This window comes from Mixophyes fleayi, chromosome 3 (genome assembly GCF_038048845.1).
Source record: "Mixophyes fleayi isolate aMixFle1 chromosome 3, aMixFle1.hap1, whole genome shotgun sequence".
In the NCBI taxonomy this organism is placed as follows: Eukaryota; Metazoa; Chordata; class Amphibia; order Anura; family Limnodynastidae; genus Mixophyes; species Mixophyes fleayi.
This window is the reverse complement of record NC_134404.1, coordinates 170,539,844-170,567,823: the sequence shown is the minus strand read 5'-3', so window position 1 is coordinate 170,567,823 and position 27,980 is coordinate 170,539,844. Positions and strand designations below refer to the sequence as shown.

At 39.8% G+C, this 27,980-nt stretch overlaps 1 protein-coding gene across 1 annotated transcript in view; it reads right to left on the bottom strand.

Annotated features, from left to right (window-relative positions):
• The window catches only part of PM20D2 (peptidase M20 domain containing 2), a 66,007-nt gene that overhangs the window by 4,517 nt on the left and 33,510 nt on the right, over positions 1-27,980 (bottom strand). Inside the window, exons 2-6 of the mRNA XM_075202766.1 lie at positions 24,150-24,298; positions 19,635-19,777; positions 9,424-9,578; positions 6,877-7,012; positions 2,469-2,576 (exon numbers count right to left, since the gene is read on the bottom strand). Of these exons, the coding sequence (XP_075058867.1) occupies positions 2,469-2,576; positions 6,877-7,012; positions 9,424-9,578; positions 19,635-19,777; positions 24,150-24,298 (691 nt within the window). The remainder of the gene's footprint in view (positions 1-2,468; positions 2,577-6,876; positions 7,013-9,423; positions 9,579-19,634; positions 19,778-24,149; positions 24,299-27,980) is intronic.

Below are 27,980 nucleotides of genomic sequence, written 5' to 3'. Positions count from 1 at the left end.
AAGGTAAATTGCATCATTTGTCAGTGGATTGTAGACCCAAATCTATCGTCCTGTAAAACTATATTCTACAGAGTATGTGGTAAAGTAATTCAAGCAGCACTTTCGTTCCTTTAGGGGAAAGGAGGAAGGACTACCGAAAAATTCACATTCACTCCTAGCCTACAGTTGGCTTGGTGGGCAGCAGGATGGGAAGGTATCTGGATACTCACTCTGCAAGAACACTAGGTTTGGGACAATATAAACAAAGATCTGTAAGTGGTAAGATTCCCATGTACATAGGAGGGAGTTTACAGATGCACATGGAGAAACAGGTAATTCTCTAGCACCTACCACTCAGAGAGGCACTGGCTACTACTCCAAACTCTTATGGTAGAAAAGCAATCAGGAGGGTTTCAAATAGTTCTCGATCTGAGTAAACTTAGATCAATTTGTGCATGCAAGACTTTACCTTATGGTGCTGGAAACTCTATGCTCAATACAATTGAGAAATGAGATTTCCTTAAATCGATAGATTTACATAATGTTTATATGTCTACCTCCATAGTCCCATTGCACCGCAACACCAACATTTTCTCAAATTCTTTAATCGAGGACACCATTTCCAGTTTATCTGTCGGTCATTTGGCTTCTCCCAGAATTTTTACCAAAGTAGTAGTGGTTTTTATGGATGTTCTTAGGCAGCAGGGAATCACAGTTTGCTCTTATCTGGATGTTGTTCTGGTAATAAGGAAAAAACAGTGCCTGATCCATATCATATCATATGCATTTCGCTTTTTTATAAGACCATGGTTGGATGATAAGTACAGTCAGGAGTCTTTCTCAACAACTGCAATTTCTGGGAATACTGATACAGTGAAAGGCAAAAGCATTGGTGTGACAACAAAGACTTGTAAAACTTGTTGTTGACACTGAAGTCAATCTTTAGTAATGGAATGTCTCAAGCTATTAGATACCATAGGGTATCCTTCAATCAGCATGTGAGGAGTCTTCAACTAGAGGTATTGCATTAGTGGGATCACAGTCCAGAATCTCTGGATCAGGCTATAAGACGTACACAGAGCACCAGAGAGTCTCTCAGCTAGTTGCAAGATCCAGCATTAAAAAGGAGTACCCCTCTCAAAAGCAGAATAAAATGTGGTAAAGACAGATTCAAACTCCGCAGGTTGGGGTGCTCATCTGCACACCGATGTAGTAAAGGGTGCATAGCTTCAAGAGGAAAAGAAACTACATGCAAGTATTCTGGAAGCAAGGGCAGAGCTGTGTGCAAAACAACACTTGCTACCACAGGCGCAAAACAAACATCTCAAGATCTTTGCAGACAACCGGACTGTAGTGGCATTCATAAATAGACAAGCAACCACAATTTATATTATTATGATTATTTATATTATGATTATTTATATTACTCTGCTGAACATTAAAACATGGTTAAGGTCCCAAAGTGCCACAAAATATTTGGAGGCTCAAGTATCAGAAGTCTTATATTACGTTTCACTTAAATGGATCACACTCAAAGTAATATTCTTGCTGGCAATCACATCTGCTAGAAGAGTGAAAGAAGTTCTGGTTTTACGGTGCAAGGAACCATTTCTCAACATGAACACCAATATAATAGTGCTATGAACAAATCCTGCCTTCTTGTCTAAAGGTAGTTTCCACAGTTCATATCAAGAAATTGTACTTCCGTCCCTTTGTGAAAAGCAAACTAATGAAGTGAGAGAAGATCTGGTCAGAGCAATTTCTGTGGATCTCTCGAGAACAAAGGAATTCATAAAGATGGATCATCTTTGTCTTCCTGAAGGTCCACATCAAGGACCAGCTCCATCCAAAGTCACTCTTGCGAGATGTTATTGAGAAGTAATTTCAAATGCTTATGATGAATGTAAAATTATGTAAACAAGAAGGCTGGACAGTGCTTTATACCTTCTCCAGACATTACCTTCTGGATGTTGTAGCTTACACCATTGCTAAGCTTGGAAGGAAATTTCTTCAACAGTTCATCAATAAAATATTATATATCCATGGATTGATCAGTGTTTTTGCTTGGGAACATCCTATTCGTTAGGGCTGCCATAAAGTCCAAGAGGGAAATAAGCAAATTGTACTCACTGATAATTTCATTTCCTTAGCATAGTGGCATAACTATGTGATTGTTTATCATATTTTTCTACTAGAAAGAAACATGTAATGCATGTGGACAGCATTGTGGTACAATTTTTTTCATGTCGTCCTCTATAAAAAAATTATCAGTTTTTGACATCAATTGCATGCACAGTAGACTGTGGTAAAAGTGGTAAATGGCAAGTGGTATTTCTTTATTATAAGCTGTGTGTATGTATGTATATTCATCATTGTATTAGAAATACATTTGTATGATATGAATGTTGCGTTTTTAATTAAAATTAGCATCGATCATGTTCTTGTAGAAAATGTTCTCTTCTACATGGATTTCTCCTTTTTGTGCTTACCTGCAGCTTTAGTGTATTCTTCAGTATGATTAAGTGCATCAGAGCCAATGAAAAAATAAGGATGAATTCCAGGAACTACAAAGCTAACATTTCCAAAATCTGTAGAGCCTATAAACAGGAAATACATCTTAAAACATGTAAAGAATGGAAAACAATTGTATATTTTACACTGGTAATACCTAATTTTGCAAACACAATTGTACGCCATATAGTAACCTGGTATTTGATAATCTTCAGTCCAGCATACCCCACAAAAGCTCGAACAAACCAGCTCTACAATCCTTTCCTGCTACCACTTTAGCCAAACAGGCAGCATTGATATCGATGCCCCTCCTGTGAACACCATATCCATTTAACACCATTGTTTGTTTGAAAACATCCACCTTAAAAGAGAGGACCATAACCCTTAACCATTGGAGCTTTTGAGAACCCACCAGATCAGTGTAATAGTGGACCAAAGGATAAGTAATGTTTTGTACTCTTACCTTCGTAAAGCTCCACTCAAAACATTTTTGAAGTTTTCCTTTAAGAGAGACTTCATTGCCTCATAGCAGAGAATAGCAGCTAAAAGCACAGGTGTGTTGGTTTTCCTTTTCCTGGCAGCCCTTACAATCTGTTAATCTCCAGCAGAGGAAATGAAACACTAATGGATTGGTATATAAGGTGGCCCCTCACTCCTCCTTGTGTCTTTTTCCTGCTTCTCAGCTGAGTGGTTTTTTTTTTAGAACAGCTAGTATATTTTTGGGTGGGGTTACTCATTTCCAAGGGATTCCCTGTGGAACACTAGTTCAGAGCAAACAGGGATGAGGGTTAAGCTTCCCTGGAATGCTTCTTGTTTAACTCAGGATGCAACAGCTGGGGATTCTATATAAAAGAAGGCCAGAAGCAGCAGTACAATTTCTCCTTCATTCCTGTGTGGACATCAGCAGCTATGTAAATATATTTAATGCACATGTTCTATTAGGAACTGTATTTACCAGTCTCTGTCGCTGGGGAATGAAAAGTGTGTATGCCCACATGTCACTAGGACCATGTGATGTCATTAATGGGTCTTCAGAGTCTAAAACACAGGTATGTCATTACAGTTTCCTCCAGGCAGACACTTGGGTCTGCACGGTTTGTTCTGAGAGATTTATTAAGGACTGTTTAGTTAGTTGTACTGTGGAGCATGGGATAACCCTTTACTGACAACACCTCTATCTCCCCTGTCCCCCAACTTCGCTGCCTTGGTGTCATCCTCGACTCCTCTCTCTCCTTTGGCCCCCACATCCTCTCTCTTGCTAAATCCTGCCGCTTCCAGCTGCGCAACATCGCTCGCATCCGGCCCTTCCTCTCCCAAGATGCCACCAAATGCCTTATCCACTCTCTGATCATCTCCCGCCTGGACTACTGCAACCTCCTCCTCACTGGCCTCCCCCACTCTCATCTCGATCCCCTTCGATCCGTCCTTAACGCTGCAGCTAGGCTTATTTTCCTCTCTCGCCGCTCCTCTTTTGTCTCCCCCCTCTACCTAGCCCTTCACTGGCTCCCATTCCCCTTCAGAATCCTCTTTAAGCTCCTCACACTCACCTACAAGGCCCTCGCCAACTCCACTGCGCCCTACATCTCCACCCTCCTCTCTATTCATGCTCCATCCCGCCCTCTCCGTTCTGCCTCTGACCGTCGCCTCTCTTCCCCCCTTATAACCTCCTCCCACGCGCGTATCCAAGACTTCGCCCGCGCTGCCCCCCTCCACTGGAACAAGCTCCCTCCCTCCATCAGAACTTCCCCTAATCTGTCCAGCTTCAAACGGGCCCTAAAAACCCACCTTTTTCTTAAAGCCTTTCTGTCTCCCACTTAACTTCCTACCTTATCTTCTGCCTCTGTCCCCCTACTCTCCCTCTCTCCCCTGCGTCTCTCTGTCTGTCCACCCCTCCCCTTAGATTGTACGCTCCTCTGAGCAGGGCCATCTCTCCTCCTGTTTCCAAAACTTCTAACTCTGCTCTCCAGCTACTTAGCCCTCCTCCTCAAAGGTCCTCCACCCCACGTCCACTTTCGCTCCCTCCTCCCCCCTGGGGGTCTCCCTGTCTTCCGCGCCCCCCTTCTTGGACCCCGTCGTTTTCGGATCCTCCCTCCCCCTTCCCCGCCCTCTCTAGCTGTGCATTGAGCATACTGAGTTGCTGTGTTTACTGTACTGTGCTGTCTCCCATTGTATTGTGATTTTGTTTGTCTCTGTACGGCGCTGCGGATGCCTTGTAGCGCCTTATAAATAAATATTAATAATAATAAAATAATAAAATACTTGATGTCTATATTGGAGTATTCTGTACAGCTTGAACTTCTCAATCTAAGATTCATACTACTCAACCCCTAAACAAATTAAGGAAATAATTAACTGGATAGAGTCAAGGATACTTTGTCACTAGACAAGAAAACAGACAAGAGACAATAAGGCCTCTGTCTGGGGGTCATTTGGTATGATTGATACAGATTCATCGTCCAGCAGTGAGTCCAAAACACCTGCATTCAAACATTCCAGAAATGAGTGCAGTTGGCAATTCAGCATTTTCAGTGTTTCTTTAGACACAAACCCAAAGATCTTTTCTAAAAACAGAACAGTAGCTACCTTTATAAATCGACAAGGAGCAAGGGAGGGTTGGCAAATTTTAGCCCGGGGGGGCAAGACTATTAGGCACTTTTTAAAGGAAAAAAAAAATTCAGGTGGCCCAGTGACCCAGCCCAAGGTAGCCCAACATGGGACCAACACAGTGGAAAGATGCCCCTCTGCCCCCCAGTCCAGTCAGCCCCTAACAAGGAGGTACCAGAAGATATAAAATGATGCTAAAAGCAACAGCAATCAACACATGGGCAGAAACAAAATTGTAAGATCCATTTTGAAGAAGTTATTATTATTATTATTATTATTATCGTTTATTTATAAGGCGCCACAAGGTTTCCGCAGCGCCGTACACAATACAAACAATGGACAGTACAGGGAATAACAGTACAAAACAATAAACGAGTAGTACCAAGACTTCAGAGGCTCCAGGCAAGGCAAATATATGGAGGTTGGAGCAGAAGAGAAGGTAGCGAGACAGAAGGGAGGAGGGCCCTGCTCATACGAGCTTATATCCTATAGGGAGGGTAGACAGACGACAGGCACAGAGGATGTCGGAGGAGGGGAGCAAGCGCTCCCCTCTACTGAGGAGGAGTGAAGTGAGGAGAGTGAGCATGGAGAGAGGGTTAGGTGGAAGGCTGGTAGGCAATGCGGAAGAGATGAGTTTTGAAGTTGTTATAGTTCAATTAAGCACTCTCAGTATGGTTGTTCTGAAGCCCTTCATTATTTGACTATTGCTTTGGTACATCCCATTGTCAGGGCTGCTAGACAGTACGACAAGTAAAGAGAATTATACTTACCATTAATTTTATTTCCTTGAAATACTCCAGGGCCAATGTTGCCACCCGTATTCTGTTTATGTTTTATAGCACAGCTTAGGAAGTTTCTCAAAGACACCAAAGGGTAACTGTATCAAGCTGCCGGGGTATCTGGCGGGTTTGAAAACTGGAGATATTGTCTATAGTGACCCAGATTCTATTTGTCATTTATTTAGTACATTCTACAAAATGAAAACTAGAATCTGATTTGTCGCTATAGGCAACATCTCAAAACGCTTGATACATTCACCCTCCAGGAAAGAAGAGCCAACTTACATATCCTCCAGGGGTGTTTGTTTTCCAGTCTCTACTCAGCTGAATAAGAAGGTTAACCCATTTAAGGATTGCCATGGACTAATTCAAGGAAATTAAGTTAACGTTAAGCATAACTCTCTTATCTATGAATAACTGTTGTTAATCTTTATAATATTTAACGTTAATGTCCGTAAAATAGCGGTTACCAGTTACAAAATAAAATAAGTGGAAGAGTTGGCAACACTGGTCATGTTTAGCTTTTTAAACGGTGGTGGATAAGAATATCCTAATGGTATATATATATATATAAGTTTAATTTTAACATTTCTGCAATTTCCTAAATACAAGATCTATCAAAGACAACCTAAACATCACTTTCCCCCCAAGAAAACAATAACTTGCCACAAACTAGCATATCAACTAAACTCTATTTTCAGGAAGTATAGAACACGTAAACTTATTAAAAATGGATTATTAAAACTTACTATTATTTAATTGATGCAATTGCAGTGGGGGCTTTCAATATTCAGCATATCAAATTAATTAACCACTCATAAAAAGAATTCGGAATCTATATTGATGTGATAAAACGCCAGTGATTAGCCATGGTGAGGACTCCAGGCAGATTAAAAAAATGCAGGATCATTCTAGCAATTTTAAATAATTTAAAAATGTACAATACTTCTCATTAACTATCCAAAAAATAACTATTTAAAATGTTACAAACATACACAATTACCTGAAAGAGCATTTAAAACCAATGCATCAGTTGTAAACTGCATTCCCAGTATTTTGCCATTTTCTGTATATGCTTTTGCAAGACTTTTGTTTGGAAGCACATTGTAGTAATCATGACTAGAAGGACACAACTCTACCTGTAAGGGAAACACTGCCAAATAAGTAAAAATATGGATAGAATCTGCAGTAGAGCAATGGTGTTGTAAAACAATTGATTGATCCACAGATAATTATGGCAAGGACTCTACTGTCTGTGAAATCTTAGTAGGTGCATGATTTGATTAGTGAAATATGTGTTCTGTGAAGTTGATAATAAAACAAGGAAAAGGCAGATTGCTAGTAAAAAGGACAAACTCTATGTGACAGTGCTTCTGTTCTTGAATGTCAGTGGTAAAGTGATTGGAGTACATTGTTTGATGTCATAAAAAGACACAGGTCCATCAAACTCAACTTTTGATCCCTAAGAAAGAAGAACAAAGCAAGTCTTTAAAATTACCAATTTAACATCATATAGGATTGAAAAAAAGATCATTCCTGATCCAGCTAGCAAAAAGTTGTGAATTGATTTGATTTACAATAGAATTCCAGAAATTAGCGATACTTAACATTTTTGATACAGTTTGAAATTTGATCAAATGGTGCTGGTTCTATGGCCACAAACATGTTCGTCGTACCATTGCCAAGTGACCCAGATTCGAGATTGTGGTTCAAAATTTGTGGCTACTGTTCGCGTTCAAGATTTGCATTACAATTAGGGTTTTTAAAAAGCTTTTAAATACTATTTAGGCAATATTTTTAAATAAAAAGTATTAACATTTTATAAATTCATAAGCATACACACATACTGGCCATTTTATTACATCTTTTAGTACTGGGTAGCCCCCCCCCCCCTCCCTTTTGCCCCCAGAACAGCCTGGTCCATCTTGACATGATTGCAGCTGTCAAATCTGCAGCAACTGTGTGATGCTCATTCATGCCTCAAATCTATCGTTCCACCACATCACAACAATGCTTGATTGGATTCAGATCAAGCAACTATGGGGAACATTGAAGTACACTAAACTCATTGTCATGTTCGTGGCAGATGATGTGTGCTTTGTGACATGGCGTGCTATTCTGCTGGAAGTAGCCAATGGGTAGACTGTGGCCATAAAGGTATGCACATGTTTAGCAACAATACTCAGCTAGGCTGTGGCATTTAAATGATGCTCAGTTATTAGTAAGTGGCTTAATGTGTGCCAAGTATACATTCCCCACACCATTACACTACTAGCCTGCACTGTTGTCACAAGGCAGGACGGATTCATGGATTTATGTTTACACCAAAATCTGACCCTACCATCTACATGTTTCAGTAGAGATCGAAATTTGTCAGACTAGGCAATGTTTTTCCAGTCTTCAACTGTCCAGTTTTGATGAGCCGTTGCCAGTTCCCGATGTAGTTTTCTGCTGTTGAAGCCCGTCCATTTCAAGGTTCAACGTGCTGTGCATTCAGAGATGCTCATCTGCATACCACTGTTGTAAAGCATGGCTACTTGAGTTACTGTCGTCTTCTTGTCAACTTGAACCAGCCTGCCTACTCTCCTCCTCTTAATAGTTCATGCCCACAGAACTGCCGATCATTGCATGGTTTTTATTTTGCACACCATTCTCTATAAGTAAATGCCAGAAACTGTTTTGCGTTAAAATCCCAGGAAATCAGCAGTTTCTCACATACTCAAATCACCGATTCTGGCATCAACTGTTTCACAGTCAATTAGATCATATTTCTTCCCCATTTGAGAGGGAGATAGACAGACAGACGGTAAATATAGTGCATACAGACAGGGCCGGGTTAAGGGAATGGAGGCCCCTGGGCTAAGGGGGCCAGCATTCCCCCGTGAGGTTCCCCCCCTGAGAGCCGCCCCTGTGTGACCCCCCTCCCCTGTGAGCCGCCCACCGCCAAGTACTTACCGCTTTCTGTTCTCCTCCTGTCTCTGCAGTCCTTCCGCGGCACGCTGTATGCTCCTTAGTGGGGAGATCTCGTGAGAGTGAGACTCACAAGATCTCCTCAGTAAGGAGATTACTGAGCGCCGCGGAAGGACTGCAGTGACAGTGCTTAGCAGCACTGATTGGGCCGGGGGCGCCCCTGCACCGATTAATAATGCCGCTGAGCACTGTTAAGGGCCCCCCTGGATGCCCGAGGACCCTGGGCTTTAGCCCAGTTAGACCTCGGATTAATTTGGCCCTGCATACATTTACAGAATTGCAATAAACAAAAAGCCTACACAGTCAGTAGACCTAGATTAGATCCCAACAGGATATGGTCATATAACTGTCAGAGAACTCCAGCTGTCTGTGACAGAGGAGGGAGGTAACACTGAGCAATGCGTTTTATCTTAATTGTTCACATCTGAAAGTTTTAATTTAAGGGCTTAGTGATTCTTTAATGTAGTGTGCTATTGTTCAGTAACACTATGTTAATAAGCCTCCCAGATATGGTAATAATCAGCATAATGATCATAGATCATAATTCTCCTATATAATACACAAAGGATCTCAGACTTACCGTGCATCCAGTAGCAACAGCAGCAGCTTCAAAGCAGGCATTTGCCTTTTCTTGTAATTTGGCAAGATCTTTGCATGACGGTGCTCGCAAATAAAATTGTAATTCAGTGTATGATGGAATGATATTTGGTTTCACACCACCATTTTTTATAACTCCTAGAAGAATAAATAAAATAAAAAATAAGTTAAGTAATGTGTCATCAAAATTCATAATAACCTTATCGGATGAAGTACTTCCATGTGATAGACACAAAAGTAATCAGCAAATTGAAGTGGTGGATCGGGCGAGTACAGGAAGGCCCCTTTACAAATATGCCCCTTAGATGATTAAGTTTGAAAAATTACATGCTTGCATGACATTTATTTCTTGGATGTTTTTTTTAATTATCTGGGACAGTCCATACTTTTTCTGTTAACAGGACAGATAATAAAGACGTCTATCTCCACTAAAAGAAACATTAAGAATGAGGCAGAATATATTAATAGTAGTAAAAATGGCAACTACTGAAAAGGAAATGGGTATAGAAGTCATGATTTCCGGTAACTTCAAGGTTGGCAGACCATGTAGTATCAATGGAGATAGCCAGTTGGATGCTGTGTTGCATAAAAAGAGGGTAGTAGAATGAGGGAGAGTCCCCTATATATAAGTTGGTGAGAATACAGCTAGTATAGGGTGTTCAGTTCTGGAGGCTAGATCAAAAGGACATCAATTAGACATATGCAAAGGGCAGCTACTAAAATGGTGCAAGGTCTTTGTCATAAAACCTGCAAGAAAAGACTAAAACGAACTATAATATGTATAGCTTGTGGGCAGCACAGTGGCTTAGTGTTTAGTACTCCTGCCTCACAGCACTGGAGTCATGAGTTCGATTCCCGACCTTGGTCTTATCTGTATTTGCGTGGGTTTCCTCATGGTGCTCTGGTTTCCTCCCACACTCCAAAAACATACTGGTAGGTTAATTGGCTGTTATTAAATCGCCCTTAGTCTCTCTTGGTCTGTGTGTGTGTATGTTAGGGAATTTAGACTGTACGCCCCAGTGGGGCAGGGACTGATGTGGATGAGTTCTCTGTGCAGCGCTGCGGAGTTAGTGGCGCTATATATAAAAAAATAGATGATGATGATGATAGCTGGGAGCAGAGAAGAGACAGAGGCAATATGTTAGAACAATAACAAGGTATAGATAGAAAGCATTGTACAGAGAAATGGAACATGCACTAATACTGGAGCAGATTAAGCAGATTTTTGAGGAAGAATTTACAGAAGACTAATTTACAGAACAAGTAGTAGATAAGTAGCAGCCTTCCAACAGGGTTGATAAAGTCTAATATGGTAGGGTAAGTTAAACATTCTCAGGATAGACATAAGACTATCCTAAATCTGAAAAAAAGGTAAGGATCAATAGGGTCTGAGAATGAAAGTATTAAAAATGGTCAGATTAGATGGGTGTTGTGGTTCGTACATTCTGTCAAGTTCTGTATTTCTAAGAGAAACAAGGGAAGTAAGGAGAGAGAGTAAGAAAGGAGAGGTGCATGCAAAAGGTTTATTTTATTACTTGACAACCACAGGACCATGTGTAATTTTTAAATATTTATTTTTATGACCAAACTCTTAAGGGCAGAGTAGCATGAGATCCTCAACTGCTAGAACGGCTTCACGAGATTTTCACTTATAGCAGACCCCTTTCTGAGGAACTTCTTACATTTCACATTACCTGGTTGCCCCCAGGACTTGAGCTTGGGTAGTAGCAGTTATTATTGTTATCCTAGATTTGTAAGTTGCCACAGTGCTCCGCAGCGCCACACAGTAGGGAAAGCAGGACATACATAAAACAAGGACATACAAATCAGATAAAATAAATGAAGACGTGAAAAAGAAGGGTATGAAGGACTCATTAGAGAGCTTACATTCTAAGTGGAAGAGAGCACAGGTGAAATAAGCGGAGCGACTGTGGCTTAGAGTGGAGATAGGGACAGCTGTGAGGGTGCATTGATGTTTAAAAAAGAGATGGGTTTTTAGAGAACATAAATATTGTTGCTCTTGCACTTGCCTGGTGGAGTGGACAGAACACGGTTGGGAGGTAGTGAGCAAACAGAATGTTATTAGCAGAATTCAGAGCCAGACAGGTAGGGGTTAATGTAGAATGATTTGGCACTTGCCTGCTGCAATGGACAGCACACAGTAGCAGATAGTAAGCAACCAGGATGTTAGTAGCAGGACTCAGAGCCAGACAGGCATAGGTTAATGCAGACTAACAGACAGGCCTAGGTCAGAAGCAGGAGACATCAGCATTTCCTTTTAAACAAGCTAAAGTTCAGGGCAGGAAGAGATATAAGAGCAGATCCGCTAAACAAGCCAAGGTCAGAATGCAGAAGAAGACAGCAGTTTCTTTAACAAGTCAGAGTCAGGGCAGGTAGAGCTATGAGAGCAAATCCATTTAAAAAGCCAAGGTCAGAAGCAGGGGAATACAGAGAATGCTTAAAACAATACGGGTCAATTAGTTAGAGCAAGTCAGGATACAAGGCACACTAGGTCAAGCAGGAACTATCATCAGCATTGGAGTGGTGACAGGAAGCAGTTATTAAAGTCAGCAAAACCCAATGAGAGGTTGCTGGAAGACTGGCTGCATGAAATCAGCAGTGATTGCACAGTTGATGCTGTAAACTGAAACCTGAAGAGATGCTGGTTGCTATTTACACAGCAACAAGCTGGATGTATGAGACATCAGCTGAGTATGTGGAGAATGCCAGCAAGAGATTGGCTATGCAGCGATGCTTACCACATAGCTACACACATGAGAGTCCTAGGCATTGTTACTGACAGGGAAGGAATGCATATAATGGTTCAGGTATACAGATGAGATCCTATTTCTTAACACAAACATATGCTTTTGCAGATTTTAATTGATTGCTTGACTAAAGATAAATAAAATAACTTTAAATGTTGTACCAGATGTTAAACTGTGTTGTCCTGCCTGCCATTAACACTCATTTAGTCACAATTTTCAGAGCCTTTCAGCTGTCTATCAAAATACAAGCTGTTAAAGCAAAAGAGGTGAGAAGGTACAATCACCCAATTTCCACTTCAGCATGAGAGTCCTGCAAGGGCTAGTCAAGCGATTCAATTGTTGGGAGCCCTTTATTTTACTGCATGAAAATATCATCCATAGAAAAGTGTTATATGTAGTTCCACTCATCCTTAGCACTGCTGGACTTTAAACGAGGAAGGGGTGGGACCTTATTTGAAAGTTCCCCAACAGCTACTTACTGTCAGTGGAAGCCACAACACTACAGCCAATGTGTACTTAAAGCACCTTATCTCCTCAACCCTGACACCCACAGGTTCAGGGAATCCCTCATTTGAAAAAGAGCAGTCACCTGTAGCAAATGATGTAGCCACTGAAAAGATATTATTATTAGAATAAACCCTACACTGCAGAAATAATTAAGAAGTCCAGGGATGGGGAGGGATCTTCCCCCTATTGCAGAATGCATTAAAGAACCCAGAGTGTTAGAGGGGTTTTGTAACACCCACTCTGGTTCAAGGAAACTATAGGGTTCCCCCTTTCAAATCTCCCCTATCCTTGTTTTAATAAAACAAACAGGGGTACTCATTTGATTCAGTAGATTTGTCAAAATAGTTTGCCTTGTTAGGCTACCATATCCTAGTATAGGTTTCATTAAAGACAATACAAACTAAAAACAGCATTACCATTTTCAAGTGCAGATTTTGCCATTTTGTAAAGTTGGATTGGTGCCAAAGTAAGAACCACAAATTAGTTGGTGGTGGTTAGAAGAAAAAATCACCTTTGCTTTTAGTACACCTTCATGCAATTTCAAATAAAAAACCAAAATCTGTTTTGGCCATTTTGGGTAGATTGATTATACCTCATCATACGGCAAAGACATTTTCTAATCATAATATAGACATGGTTGGAAAGTCGATAATAATGACATTGACAGTATTATTAGTTCAACAATTGAAATGTAGACAGTATTTTTAGATTGACAATAATATCCCTAAACCTATAATAGAGTCTACATTTGAATTGTATACCTAATAATACTGTCTATATTCAAATTGTCGATCTAATGTTTCTGAATGTCGACCAAATGAATATCCTCAACCGCATACATTTGGAAATGTGATGATGAGTTGTAATGACAATGATTTAGACATAGAAATTGAGGATGCTACTTTGGAACTTGCTAATGTGCAACAAGATGAGGTGGATAATTGTGGATCTGAAAATGTTACAATGTGTTGAACCAGATAATGAGGAGAATGATGTGTGTGTCCGAGTAAGTCAGTCACCAGTGGTACCACCTCATGCCCATTGTCAAGAACACGCTTCAAGCTTTCGTGACTTGGGGTGTTTGCTGTATGCGGTTACATGCGATTCCAGCCCGCAGTCTCTCGGTACCCATCACACAGGATATAGACCCACTGAATCGCCCCCCCCCCCCCCACACAGCGCTCTCACACCTCCACACACTTCAGGTCTGCCACCACCTATTGAATACAGGCAATAGGACCCCAATATACTGTCCCACACTGGCACACAAGGCTTCTGTCTTGCCACAGGCTAGCAAGGCCCACACCAGCAAACAGAGGGTTAATTCTTCACACCTCCAGAATGTTACACAAATGTAAATGCAAACACACAACTAGGCTTATTAGTCAAATGTATCAACAAATCACACATCGGCATTCAAAGGGTTAACTTGGTTGAGCTATATTCTTCTTAACAGGCTAATGGATTCGTTAGAGTATCAAGGACCCCACTTACTAAATTTATAGATTTAATATACAAAGGTACAGGGCATACAGATATATGTAAAAAAAAATAATTAATAAACAATTGACATAACATATACAAGCAAAGCAGTTTAAAATAAAAGGGGTTACATTCAGAGTATAACTTACATGAATTGTATAATCTGTGCCATGGAAAATTGACTAGGAAGATGGGCAGTTTATCAATGTGGACTGATTTTCCCAACAAACTGACAATTTGTTTTAACTGGTCTCAGCTTTTTAAAGACACCTTTCCCACTTCCCAGGGGTTGTTTTCCACTTCCCAGGGGTTGTGGTCTGTGATACTTTATTCAATCACCATTGCCATGTTGTCTTATTTACTACCCAATTCTACTATGTTACCTACCTTTTCTGTGGAGTGTCACCCAGACCCAATTTTATTATTAATAAATCCCCTATGAATTTGTCCATCTTTTGATACCAAACCTAGATACAGTGTATTAGTAGAGCTTATACTCATTTCCTGAAGTTCTCTTTGTGTCAGAATTCTTAATTTGACATATGAGCTGCCCTTCATCATGCTATTGAGGAATTTGTGGTTGATCACTATTTTATTGATTTTAAGTGGCATATTTTAAAAACTATTCTTGTCTATATACTATAGCACATGGTCTCTTTGAGCCAGATACCATGCTGAGCAGTTCCTAAAAGTCTATTCAGATGTTAAAACTCCATCCCAGGCAAGGATATATCTCACCACAGGGGCATTTGAATCTGCTACAGGTGACACTGCATCTTCTAACACTGGGATGTGCAGAGCCACCAAATACACTCACACAGAGACTCTCTGGCTTCACATGTTACACTTTAGTAGCTCAACTTATCAATGGATTCATTTGATATATAATATTTACACTGCAGTTATGATTTAGGCCTTATTCCCCACAATAATGTGATGGGTTAACCCTTATAAATAACTGTAAGTTCTCTCTGTTCATGACACCCACGATAAGTGCATTATCATGCCCAGGTAATAGAACAAAAATCCACCTATTGAGTGTGGAAATATTTGTATCCCAATCCAGATAACATTTATCAAGGCATCTCCTCCCTTCACCATCATTTATTTATATTTATGTATATAGTGCCAGCATATTCCATAGCGCTTTACAATTGGGAACAAACAAAATAATAAAACAATACTGGGTGATACAGACAGAGAGGCAAGAAGGCCCTGAGCAAGCTTACAATCTCCCTGTTACGTTATTTGCAACAAGTTAATTCGAGTAGTTTATCAAAAGGTGGAAAATCATATCTAGTAACAAGCAGTCCAGCATCAGCTAGCAACAGAATGTAATCCATGCAATCTTCACCGTCAACATCTTACCATCAACATCTTCATCATCAACCTCCTCATTATTAGTAAGTAGTCCAGCATACAATTTTCTAATGCAAACTGACAGTCGTAATGCAATCCATGATTCCATGATTACACATTATGGCTGCTGCTGCTGGGGGTGAAACTTCTATACAGAAGGGGACCAATAAGAGTAAACATAATTTTATACAACAATTGTCAAAGAAGCTAGCGTTTGTAAGTATGATAGTCAGCATCCTGTTGCACAGTAGATCACTAAATCTATGATAGCTATGTTAGCATTGCATGTGCATCCAATTTCTGCCATCAATGCATCAGGTTTTAGCAATTTAGTTGAGATCCTGTGTCCACACTACCATTTCTCCACAATCATGTGTCCACGCTACCATCATGTGTTTTTGCTTCCATTTCTCCCAAACAGCAATTCCTCAGCTGTAACGGGAGGTTAAACAAAAAGAAAATCAGTCCCTCGAAAATGTCATTGTACCAACTATCCGCTTAAATACAGATATGTGGACAAGTGGTACTGATTAAACAAAAGACTACATGACTGTGACAGCACACTGGGTATGTGGCTCGCCATCAGCAGCAGCAGTGCCGGTAGCATGATCATTATCCTCCTCATTCCCTCAGTATAGTAGAGCTAGCACACTGTGTCATTTCATTCACCAGACCCAGTCTTTTGGCCCCTTACTAGTACTAATGTGATACTGTCCCTTACACAGTTGCTTTTATATTTAAACACTTGGAATTTTAAAAGCACAAAATATATTTTTTGGGGGGGCGTGCTACTCACAGTCATACAGCACCCTATTTTTTCTCCACTAAATGGTTCAGATGTCACTGATACTGACCCTTGCACTACTGCCTTCTGATTGTAACATTTTTATTTTAAAATCAAGAAAGAATAATTTGTGTCTACTCCCACAGCTCCCAAAACTGAGAATCTGGAAAGCGGAATAAAATAAGCCCTGCCCCTGCCCAAACTTCGCCCAGTTATGCCCAAACTCCGTCCACAAATTGTCATATTTGGTTAAAAAAAACACCCACTTTCCCATTCAATCCCACCCCTTTTGCAACCCACAAATCGGGACATCTGCCAAAACAGTTGGGCAGTATGTACTTGTAATTAGTTTACTTACTATTACAACCAGTGGCCACTGCTAGTCTCTTTGCTCTCTCACACCAAATTCATCAGCACACAATTCCCCCTTTCCAACCCTCTGCAAACCAATTTCTGAGCACATAATTGCAGCAACCGTCCTACCCACATTCTATCACTTCTAAAACAGCTAAGGACAGGGGGAGAGCTATAAAAAGAAAATATCGATCCAAAACTCACGAGATCTGACATTTTACCAAAATGTTTTGCTTTTGATTTCAGACTCTAATTTGGCGTGAGAAATCAAGTCATTACTCAAATTTCAGATCTGTCGGATTTCTCTGAACCGGATTCAAAGAACGAAAGTGATTACTATCACACCCGAGCAATTATGCTCACAAAACTTTGCATGCAGCATCTTCATCCTAAATAATGAGCATTTCCTTTTCACTTAAATGTATAGTTGCCTACTCTCCTGGAATGTCCGGGAGACTCCAAAATTTTTGAGAGTTTTCCCAGGCTCCCGAGAGAGCGGGCAACTTCCCGCATCCAGTTGGTGAAGTGGGTGGGGGCGGGGCTAATCGTTTTATCCTGACCCAGCCCCCTACTGTAATAGGGCGAGTATGGTATAGTTTGAGAGAAAGATGGGGCCAGTATGATGCTATTTTTGTGACCACGCCCCCAGCATGCAGCTGCTTTGGAAATCGCTAAAGTATACTTAAATGTGGAAGTATGGAGAGATTTGAACACTATTAATGCTAGAGCTTTTCTAGTTGGAATCAGTCCTGTGAAAACATTTTTAGCAGGTATTAAATAGATTCTTGGATTATGCCCTGACACTCATCTTTTCAGTGTTTGGAACTAATCCTCTGTTTGGTGAGGAAGATACCACAGAAGTGGGAGAGGATGACCAATGCACCTCCTATTTCTTCAGTGTATGAGAAGCATGTCAGTAATAAGCTTCATGAAAGAACAGTGTGGAAATAATAATTCACAATAATCCATATTATTCCAAAAAGTATTAATTATATACATTAACACATTACCAAGCACAGAAAATATTATGTTTTAATACTTGCACTTTAAGAAATGGTTTACTAATCTTAAGCAAAGTCAATATGACCTAAGTTGATAACAAACAACATAATAAATAATGAGATAAATGTCAAAGAGAATAGCAGGATAAGGGCTTTAAGGACAGGAATAAGGAGTATAGACAGGATAGGAGGTAGAAATACAAAAATGTCAGCATAATAAGTCGGATAAAGCCAGATAAAGAAATGGCGTGACACCTGGTCAATGTCTAAATTAAACGTGGAACTATACCAATATTGCTGAGACAAACATTATACGTAATTAAGATGATTCTTGATTGATTTAGAAAAATCATTATGTCACTTTGAGTATAAAAGATATGCATGCTAAAAATAGACTCTATACCTTATAAAATGCCAGCTGATTCTGACACCTTTATGACAATCACACTGTAACCTGTACCGAATAAACAACTTTGCATCTAAGACTGTTCATTGCCTTTTATCGATATCGTTCGAATACAACAACAGTCAGGCATAATACAGTCAAAAAGTAAAAAAAAATTATATAAATATATATATTTTAACATTTACTTCCGCTCTTTCTGAGCCTGCTTGCAGGACGGAATGCTGCAGTAAATTTAAACTTCTATTGCATGTTGACATATCACAATTATACAAAAACCCATTAAGACTATCCATTACTGTACAATTTTCTTCGCTCTCAGAATACATAAAGCAACAACTTTGAGAGAGCTTCCAGTCAAGTGAGGTTAATATTGTAAAATGGGTTTAATGAATAAAAAAAACATTTTTGTTCAATAAACACCCATTTATCACTTCACATTCCTCAAACATAGTCAAAAAATGAAAGTATATTTTAAAACTAACTCCATTTTAAGGTTTGCAACACAAAAGTGTGAATTACACCATCAGAAATAAAAGTTTTGAATACACACACACACACTGCATGCATTTACATACGCAAGAAAAACACAGAGAAAGCAAACAGGTGTAAATGAGCCATAATGGACAAGTAATAAAAAATATATTTTTATTTAAGCCCTTCAGTAATAAAATTAACCGAGTCCCTGTTAGAATTGTTTTTTCCCACAAAAGGCATACCTCACCATATTGGTCTCTCTGGTAGAGGGATGCCAGGCAGCCCTGCTCTCTCATCCCCACCAACTTATTGCTGTGTGCACGGCACCGGTCCACTTCGGCTCTGCCATGCAGAGCAGCAGTGGTCAAAATCTCCTTCAACTTTACCACCAATCAGGACAGAGCAGGAGAGGAGAGAGATCGGAGCTGCAGGCTGTTTTCTGCCCTCCTCGTTACTCATTGGTCTATGGATGAGAAAAGCAACAGGGCAACTTGGTGGCACACTATTTAACATTGCTGCCTCACAGCACTGTGGACAACGGGGTGATTCCAACCAGGGTAACATCTATACGGACTTTATAAGTTTTCTGTGTTTGCTTGGGTACACCAGTTTCCTCCCATACTACAAAGACATACTGGTATGTTAATTGGCTGCTGACAAAATTAACTGTAGGATCTGATTGTGTATCAGGGTATAGATTGTAAGTTGCACTGGGGCAGTAATTAATGTGAATAATGAAGTATTCTCTGTGAAGCACTGTGTAATATGTAGACGATATATAAATAACTTAATACATAAATTCACACAGCCAACCAGGTTTGTACACCTGTACAGCTGAAGAGTTCGCTGAGGAGTCCTGTTTCGGAAAAAAAAATTCCCGTACTTAATCCCTAACAGTCAGTGTTAAAAAATATTCTCATGCTCTGATTTCTTTATGGCACAACCATAATAAATATTAGCAAAGTACATTAAAGTTAGATAAGTAAATACAAACTATGCAGGGACCATTTTCGTCAGAATTACACAAAGAAAAAAAATATCATTAAGTACAGTTCTCACCATGAACTCTCCAGGAAGGTTTCATTTGCTGTCTTAAGACAGAGAGATTGTTGTATGCAAGAATAGCAGCATCTAATGCATTAACTCCTTCCCATGGGTATGCAGCTGCATGAGAAGCTTTTCCGTGATATTTCACAATAACACTAGGAAATAAAAGCCAGCAATTAGCTTAACAATCTTTTTTGTTTGTTTGTCTGTAATTTGATCAGTGCAGAAGAAAAATAAAATTGAAACAAGGTAAAATATGAATAAATTTATGAAAATATAAACTTGCAACAACACTTCTGACATCATAGGGAGGACTCCCAAGAATTTTTGTTTTTAAAGAAAATTAAGAAAAAGGGTTTGTGCTTCTCTCTTGATGTTGAAAACATATCTGTAATCTCACATCACTCTATCTTCTCCATGTACACAAAAGATACAAAAGTACAAGCATTATAGCAATCAAATTGCTTTGTGGCAATAGACTGACATGAATGTGAAACGCTCCTCACTGTCACATGGGAATGATTAATCTCTGAAGATGCTGCATACACCTTTTTGGAGTGTAATCACTCCAGCATAACAGGGGAGAAGAACTCCCCAGTCACTTCTATCATACTTGACAACTTTTTTCAGATGGCTTCCGGGAGCTGCGGGAGGGAGGGGGTCGTGTAGGGGGCGGGGCTCCAGAAATCGCGTCATTTCCCGGTGAATCGCGGCGTTTGAACAAAATTCTGCCCACTTCACTAGGAAGTGGGCAGATCAGGGAGATTGCCACACTCTCCCGGGAGTCCGGGAGACTCTTGCAAAATGCGGGAGTCTCCCTGATATTCTGGGAGAGTTGGCAAGTATGCTTCTATGTGACAGCATTGGCATTGATTGAGTGCTATGAGCACTAGTGCTTTTTTATCTGGAAAAACACTAGAATTCAAAGCACCCGACAGCTTACATTTATTTTTCCTACAAGTTCTGCAGAGTATATGGACAAACCTCTACTCTGCTCCCTGCATATTTGTATTTATTAACATGAGTGGGACCTGCAATACTGCTTACTCGGCCATGGTAAAATTAAATAGCTATAGATTTCACTGGAACAGTGGGCATTAAAGCCAAATTACCCATTCCAAAATAGTTGTTAAAAAAAATCTTGTCAGGTAATAACTTTCAAATCCTCTATCAGGTCAGGTTTTGAGAAAGGTGCAACACACTGAGGTATTAAGGGTTGCTTAAAGACTCTTACTCACTAGTGTTGCATTTGCTTTAAAAAAAAAAAAGCATATCATGTGCGAAAATGTATACAAGCATTCTGTATTTGTGCATATGTCTGGATAAGCATTTTACAGGCGGTTCATACTCACTGGATGCTTTTGCATGCGTTTGCGAATATATTCCAAAGCAAGTGGTACCATTCATTTCAATAGTTCATTAATTTCAGTGGGGAAGCTCCATACATAAATACATGAATAAAAATAGGCAGCCTAGACCCTACTCCCAAATTCCTCACCTGTCCAAGGGCTGGGCATCCTGGATTGATTCCCACTATTAATTAGGTAAACAAACTGTGTGGGGTCCCCCAATCATAATAGGAACCAGGATGGTCAATGCCAGGCTGAAGCATCTATGGGGATGCAATAAAACACCATGACCCCTTCCTCCTGAGGACTAGCAGCTATGCACAAAAAGGGAATGCAATAAAATATAGTACAAATTAAGCAGCAACTTTGCAGTACAATAGTAATGGGTCGCTGTACTTTGATTTGATGCCATTTTGATTTGGATTTTCAATCAAAAGTGAAATGTTCTTTATTTGTATTCCACTTTGATCTTCTTGAAATTCACAGGAATTCTTTATTTGTAATCCAAGCAAGATTTTCTTAATTTGTAAATCAAGGGAATTCTTAATACACAGGTAAAATCTTGTAACCCACAGAAGAAATAAAAAGAAAAGAAAAAAAAGAAAGAAATGACGCAAGGTTCTGCAGTGAATGATCGTGTACAGAACAGACCAGGACTCCCCTTGGCCACTCACCTAAGCATAAGTGTTTTTTTGATGCTAGCCACAATGTGATTGGCAGGCGATGAGGGAGTCCCAGAGAATGCCTGCTTTGATCACTAGAGACGAATTGACTATCGATGTGGGGGTAAAAAAAAATAAAAAAAAAATAACAATGTTGTGAAGTGCCATTCATGTCAAAGGCTCATTCATTTCATCATGTTTTCCACAATAGAGCAAAACTCCATTGAAAATAATTGCCAATTGGAATGAAAGGACCACTCACATGATTGGGAAAAATACAGCACAGCTCTGGCGTAACCGCTACTGTGAAACCCTGGTGGGTATGTACACAAGGCTCCTAAAGGGAAAGAATGACCTTTTTCAAGTGCGTTGAAATGGAGCTAGTATCTTTCCAAAAACTATGCCACAATGTAAATACACATAGATGGAGGTGTATGATTGGTATGGACACATAGATTTTATTTCACATGAAGTTGAATGTTAGGTGCAATATTTAAATGCCAGTGGGAGAGAGCCCTTACAATTGTATGCTGTTAATAGTAGGTCATTCAAAGAAAAAAAATGTGGCAGTAACTTACTTGATACTTCTTTTTATTTAACCTACATATTTGGAGAGGTCTACAAGATAAGAAATTGCTGATTTCCATGTCAATGCAATATATGGAAAGGAAACGTTACAATATATTTCATTCTAGACTATTATTAATGAGCAATTTATATTTTTTGAAAGTTATGAATTACCATAATGCTTTAGTAAGTTATAAAGGCTCAATGGTCTCACACAATGTAAGTTATTCTGTAAAATTACATTTTATAAAATTAAATTTTTTAAAATTTAATTTTATAAAGTGAATTCCAATTAAGTAGCTATATCAAACCTGATTTGTAGCCAATGATAAAAAAAATAAATTTTAGATATTGGGGGATTTAGTTCCACAATAAGGAAATCTCAGTTTTGAATAGGTATATTATGATGAATGTGATATTCATAAAAGTGATCTTTTTCCATGGATTAATACCTAAAATTGTTCATTTTGAACAAGTGAAGAAGCTATGCCTTGAGAAGTTACACCTGCATCTCTATAACAGCAGGGATCTCAAGGGTTGAAGACCAGGGGAGAGCTGGCAAATTTTAGCCCAGGGGGTAAGACTCGACTCAGCAGCCTATTCTGAACATTTTAAAGGAAAAAATGCAGGTGGCCCAGTGACCCAGTCCAAGGTAGCCCACTTTGGTTCTTGCCTGGGTGGTAGATGCCCCCTGCCCCCCAGCCCAGCCTGCCCCTGTTGAAGACCCACCAATCTATTAGGTAAATGACGGCTGTGCCACAAGGCAGCTGCACAGAAAGAACATAGGAAACACATGCCCATTAGATTCTATTTCTGTTACACCAAGCTTAGGTAAAGCATTTGGATGCCTTGTAGTACAATAACATGAATAATAGGTATTTGATTCTCTAGGGTACAAGATGTCAATAAGAGAATTATGACAATGTTGTTTAAGTGGGAAAATGATACTTATTTCTCTAGTTACGTACAAGTTAGTGAAATTAAAAATGAGTTCATTTATTTTGATATGTTTACTCATCTATATTGTCCTTGTGTGCTGTTAGTAGTTTCCCCAAGCAAATGATTTAAAGACACATAATTAAATATTATTTGTACTGGAATATATCTACTGAGCTACAAAGAGGGGATTTTTTTTCATATATGGTTTGGAAAGTCTCTAGAAACAAGCAATGGCAACAATTACCAATGTCTATTAATAAGGAACATTCTTCCCAGAATTTAATACAGCATTACTGGCACTGAAAGTTGCAAATCAGTAGGTGTTTGGAGGGGAAAGGGGAGATCAAAAATTCATGAAAGGCATGGTGTAAAATTAACTAAGCCATGGTCTACTCATTAATGACTGCTAAAGGTATTTATGGTCCTTAGATCTGTTAGAAATTTTGATTAACTCCACTTTCAATGAGAGAAATATGTTGTTGACAAACCAGTGGTTGATACTTATTATCTTAATTTCTCTTACTATGAGAAACAGACCCCTTGGGTGGTGATAGTCATTTTTCCGAACAGCATAATTGCGACAACAGTGGGAACGACATCAACATACCCTGCTATAATTACCGAAACGGAGGAAATCAGACTTCTTTAAATTGTGATATAGAAGCATTCCAACTGCTCTAATTACTGACATGGAGTAAATCAGACTTGCAGGAAAAGTAACATAGAAGAATTCCAATGAAGGAACATACAGGCACTGAGATTTACGTCACTTCAAATGGCTAGAGTTACATTGCTGCTATTAAGGGGGCAATGCGAGTACCCAGCGCCTGTATAATGTACAACCCTTGCAAAAAAACATAATACAGCCGCTGGATCCTCACATTGCCCCCTTAATAGCACAATCGTACCCCACCCCCCTTGGGCACATAAGTAAATATTGAAATTTAGCAAAATATTAATGTATTATGATATTACTTTAGCTGTGTTATGATTTTTTTTGTGCTACTTACTCATGTACAGCAATATCTGGCAGATAGGCTGCATCATCCTGGGCAGGATGAGCCATAAACACAACATCCATATCTTCAAAAGCTCTTGCCTTTATAAGATCGACTTTTCCACCACCATCTTCCTCAGCAGGCGTTCCTAAAACCGTAATCTAGGGAAAGAGTACACACACATTTTGCCTTATAGCAAGATATATAGTAAAAATATAAATCTATACTGGAAATTTATATAGTGCGCGTGCACACACACAGTGCTGTATTTCTTTCGTAAACTATTCACTTCAAATAATTACACTTAATGTGGTAATGGACAAAGCCAAGAAAATCCTTTAGGGATATTAGCCTGAGAACTTGACCAGGACTCCACCATTTCAGCAGTCAATACCAATACTGTAGGCCGCAGTTTTGTGGCCAGTAAGGAAAACTTACGGCCTAATGTGTCTTTTGAGTTTGACATATGTCAAGATACATGCAACTCAAAATACATTGTAAATATGCGGATGAATCATGATACACTGATGGGGCTCGAGTAAAGACACTGCAGTTTTAAAAGATATTATAGTTAAATAAAATGTTGGGGGGGAAAAAAATCAAAAAATCCACATCCCCTAAATATGAAACCAGCACCAGTGCTATAGCTTTGGCTGAACACTACCAACGCAGGGGAACAACAAGCATCGGGTCCCCCTGCAAAGGCAGCAGCTAACACCAGGTTTAAACAGGTTTTACAAACTATAAGATACCTTCAGCTTGGAGTCCCACTGTCATAATGTAATACCAGCCCCAGACTGATCGGCACGGGGGTGGAATTCCTAGGGGAAAGTAGGCATCCGAAAAAAAGAAAACAAACAAACACAGGGCAAATCAGCCCTGTGCTAAATAGCTCTGGGACTCTTCCTGGCAGTCTTAGGGCAGTGGATGCTAGGGCAATGGTTTTGAGTGAGAAAATCGTAAAGTGCTAACATGCCCAATCAGTCAATGGCTGAAAAGGCTTGTAGTTCCACAAATGTTTTTCATACATTACACTAGCAGTAACCCCACAAAGGGACCCAGTATGAGCCCCCAATGCTATTCAGCACACAGCTGGTTTGGTTTGAGAGGAGATTAAGAAAGACTGGTTACACACTACAGAAACTTACTGCAGATGCGATTTTATTAACGACTTTACCAACGAATGAAAGTCCTGATGAGCATGCAGATTTATGTGTACACACCTACATGATTTACCCTCAGATCTGTGCTCTTCCTCCATAACCATCTGCTGAAAAAATCATGACTCTGCACATTCTATAGAGATCTGCCTACAGTGCTGGTTGTGAGTGCATACACACTTCAGAACTTGCCTGACATCATTCCATCATTATTTTTAGTAAGTTTACAAACCCTAATCAAACAATATAATGTGCTTTGGTATGATAAAACATGATCATAGGAGCGTACACACTAATTCAATATCTTACCAAATGGTCATTTATTGTGTGATCAGAAGGATAATTGGATGAAAAACCTGTAGTGTGTGCCCAGCGTAACATTGACTTAATTAGAGAAACAACTGTCGAAGTCGTATAATTGGATGAACGAAAGTATATTGGTTTAATATTGTTTAGCCATGCGACTGCGATCTGTACGCCATGTAACACGTGGCGTGGTGCGATCGCACGGTAAAATACGCACGCACACACTCACATTACAACATTTAGTTATCTATATAATTCATATTCATATTGGTTCGGTTACACTGTAATTTATGAGCAGATAGTATTTGGTTCATTATTAGTTTATATAATATGATTATATGTACATTTTTTGTGTTATTAAAGGTTTAGGTTATAGGAAAGGTATCATGCCTGATATCATATTGATCCCCTATTCATCAGCAGCTGTCTGGTGCAGTCGGCGAAGAGATCGCACATTGCATACTTTAGTTATTGGTATTAGGGAATAAACCTTTGTATGATGCTGGAGATGAAAGGAGCAGACCCCCTGGAGAGATGACCCCCACCTTTGGATTCCTTAGATTGAATCAGCCTATGACCTGTTTACCCTGGACCCACCCAACGTCTGGACCTATAGAAACAATCTACGTCATCATCATCATCATCATCATCATTTATTTATATAGCGCCACTAATTCCGCAGCGCTGTACAGAGAACTCATTCACATCAGTCCCTGCCCCATTGGAGCTTACAGTCTAAATTCCCTAATATATACACACACTCACACAAAGACAGACAGAGAGGGAGACAGACAGAGACTAGGGTCAATTTTTGATTGCAGCCAATTAACCTACCAGTATGTTTTTGGAGTGTGGGAGGAAACCGGAGCACCCGGAGGAAACCCACGCAAACACAGGGAGAACATACAAACTCCACACAGATAAGGCCATGGTCGGGAATCGAACTCATGACCCCAGTGCTGTGAGGCAGATGTGCTAACCACTAGGCCACTATTGTTCACTGTGTAACACTGTACTGTATATAATCATAGCTGCACCCCCACCCCCTGGCCCTCAGTCAACTCTGACACAGTATTCTAAGCAAATATACTGTCCATCGGGTTCCGTGGTTAGTGCAGCAAGCGCATGCGATAGCAGTGGTATGTATGTATCTTTTGGTATTGGCTGTGCTGTACTGTACTGTTCTTTATATTATGACAATGTATCTGTGAATTGTTGACTATTTACATCTGCTAAAATAAATCACTTTGTGCTTTGGAAACACATACAATTGATTGGGCAATGCTTATTTGAAAACGATAAAATTACTTTAATAATTTGGGGGCTCGTGAGTTTAGGAGGTTACGTTATCTGAAAGTACGCAACGCTTGCGGATTTCATTTGCTCAACAAAGGGTGGATATTGACGGACGCGTCTCATACGGGAAAGAATGCAATGTGTTAAAAACCTGTTGTTCATTTTGTGTTGAGAAGCCGAATGTCCGCAGTTGCGTAAACTGAAGGAACGCTAACTAGAATCTAGGGACAAGAAAGAAAAATGTTTCTTTTTATTGTCGTTTTACGTTTTAAAGTGTATTGCATTGCATAGTGTATGTGTACTTCCTGCCTTGCGTATGTGAACTTCCGCTAATATTGCCATAGTTATTATATGCATAGTATAATTACTTGTGAAAGCCTCTGAGACATTATTACTATTGTTGGGAACTTTTAATTTTCTGCACAGAAAAGGTGTATAGTGTGTGATTTTGTAACGTAGATACACTGTTTATTATTCATTGTGCTCAGTTGCTGTCTGACGAGGCGGATTGCCCAACTGAAGGACGGTATACAGGGCAGGTATACCGAATGCGAAAACGTGGTTTTCGCAAAGCGCTACCAATAGATCGCAAGGTTTGCTAATAACTAGTATTAGTAGGCTGTGCGATCTAACCGCACGACAACCATCAGTGCGAATTGGTGAAGCAGCTAGGAGGAATTATACTGGACAGGCAGGTTGATTTTATGAACTTGCGCTCCCAGCGATAATAAACTCAACAGATTTTGTGGTGAGCCAGGGTATCGAGGAGCTGATAGCCCTTGGGGCCCACAGTGATATTTCTGTATTAGGGGTCCTCGTCTGGTGCGAGAAAGAAGCGAGTGGACGCGACTAATGGAAATACGTCCACCGAGCAATAGAGATCTCTAGCGGTGATTGTAGCAACAGAGTATTATTTGGTGGAAGGAACAGAGCATTGCGATGTATTTGTGTTCCACATAAAAGAGTACTGTTGGCCGGAAAGAACAGATCATTGCGGTGTGTCTGTGTCCCGTGCTGAAGGTATTGTTCAACATGGGTGCTAAGCATACGCTAGAGATGGCCAATGTACTGCCTAAAGAAG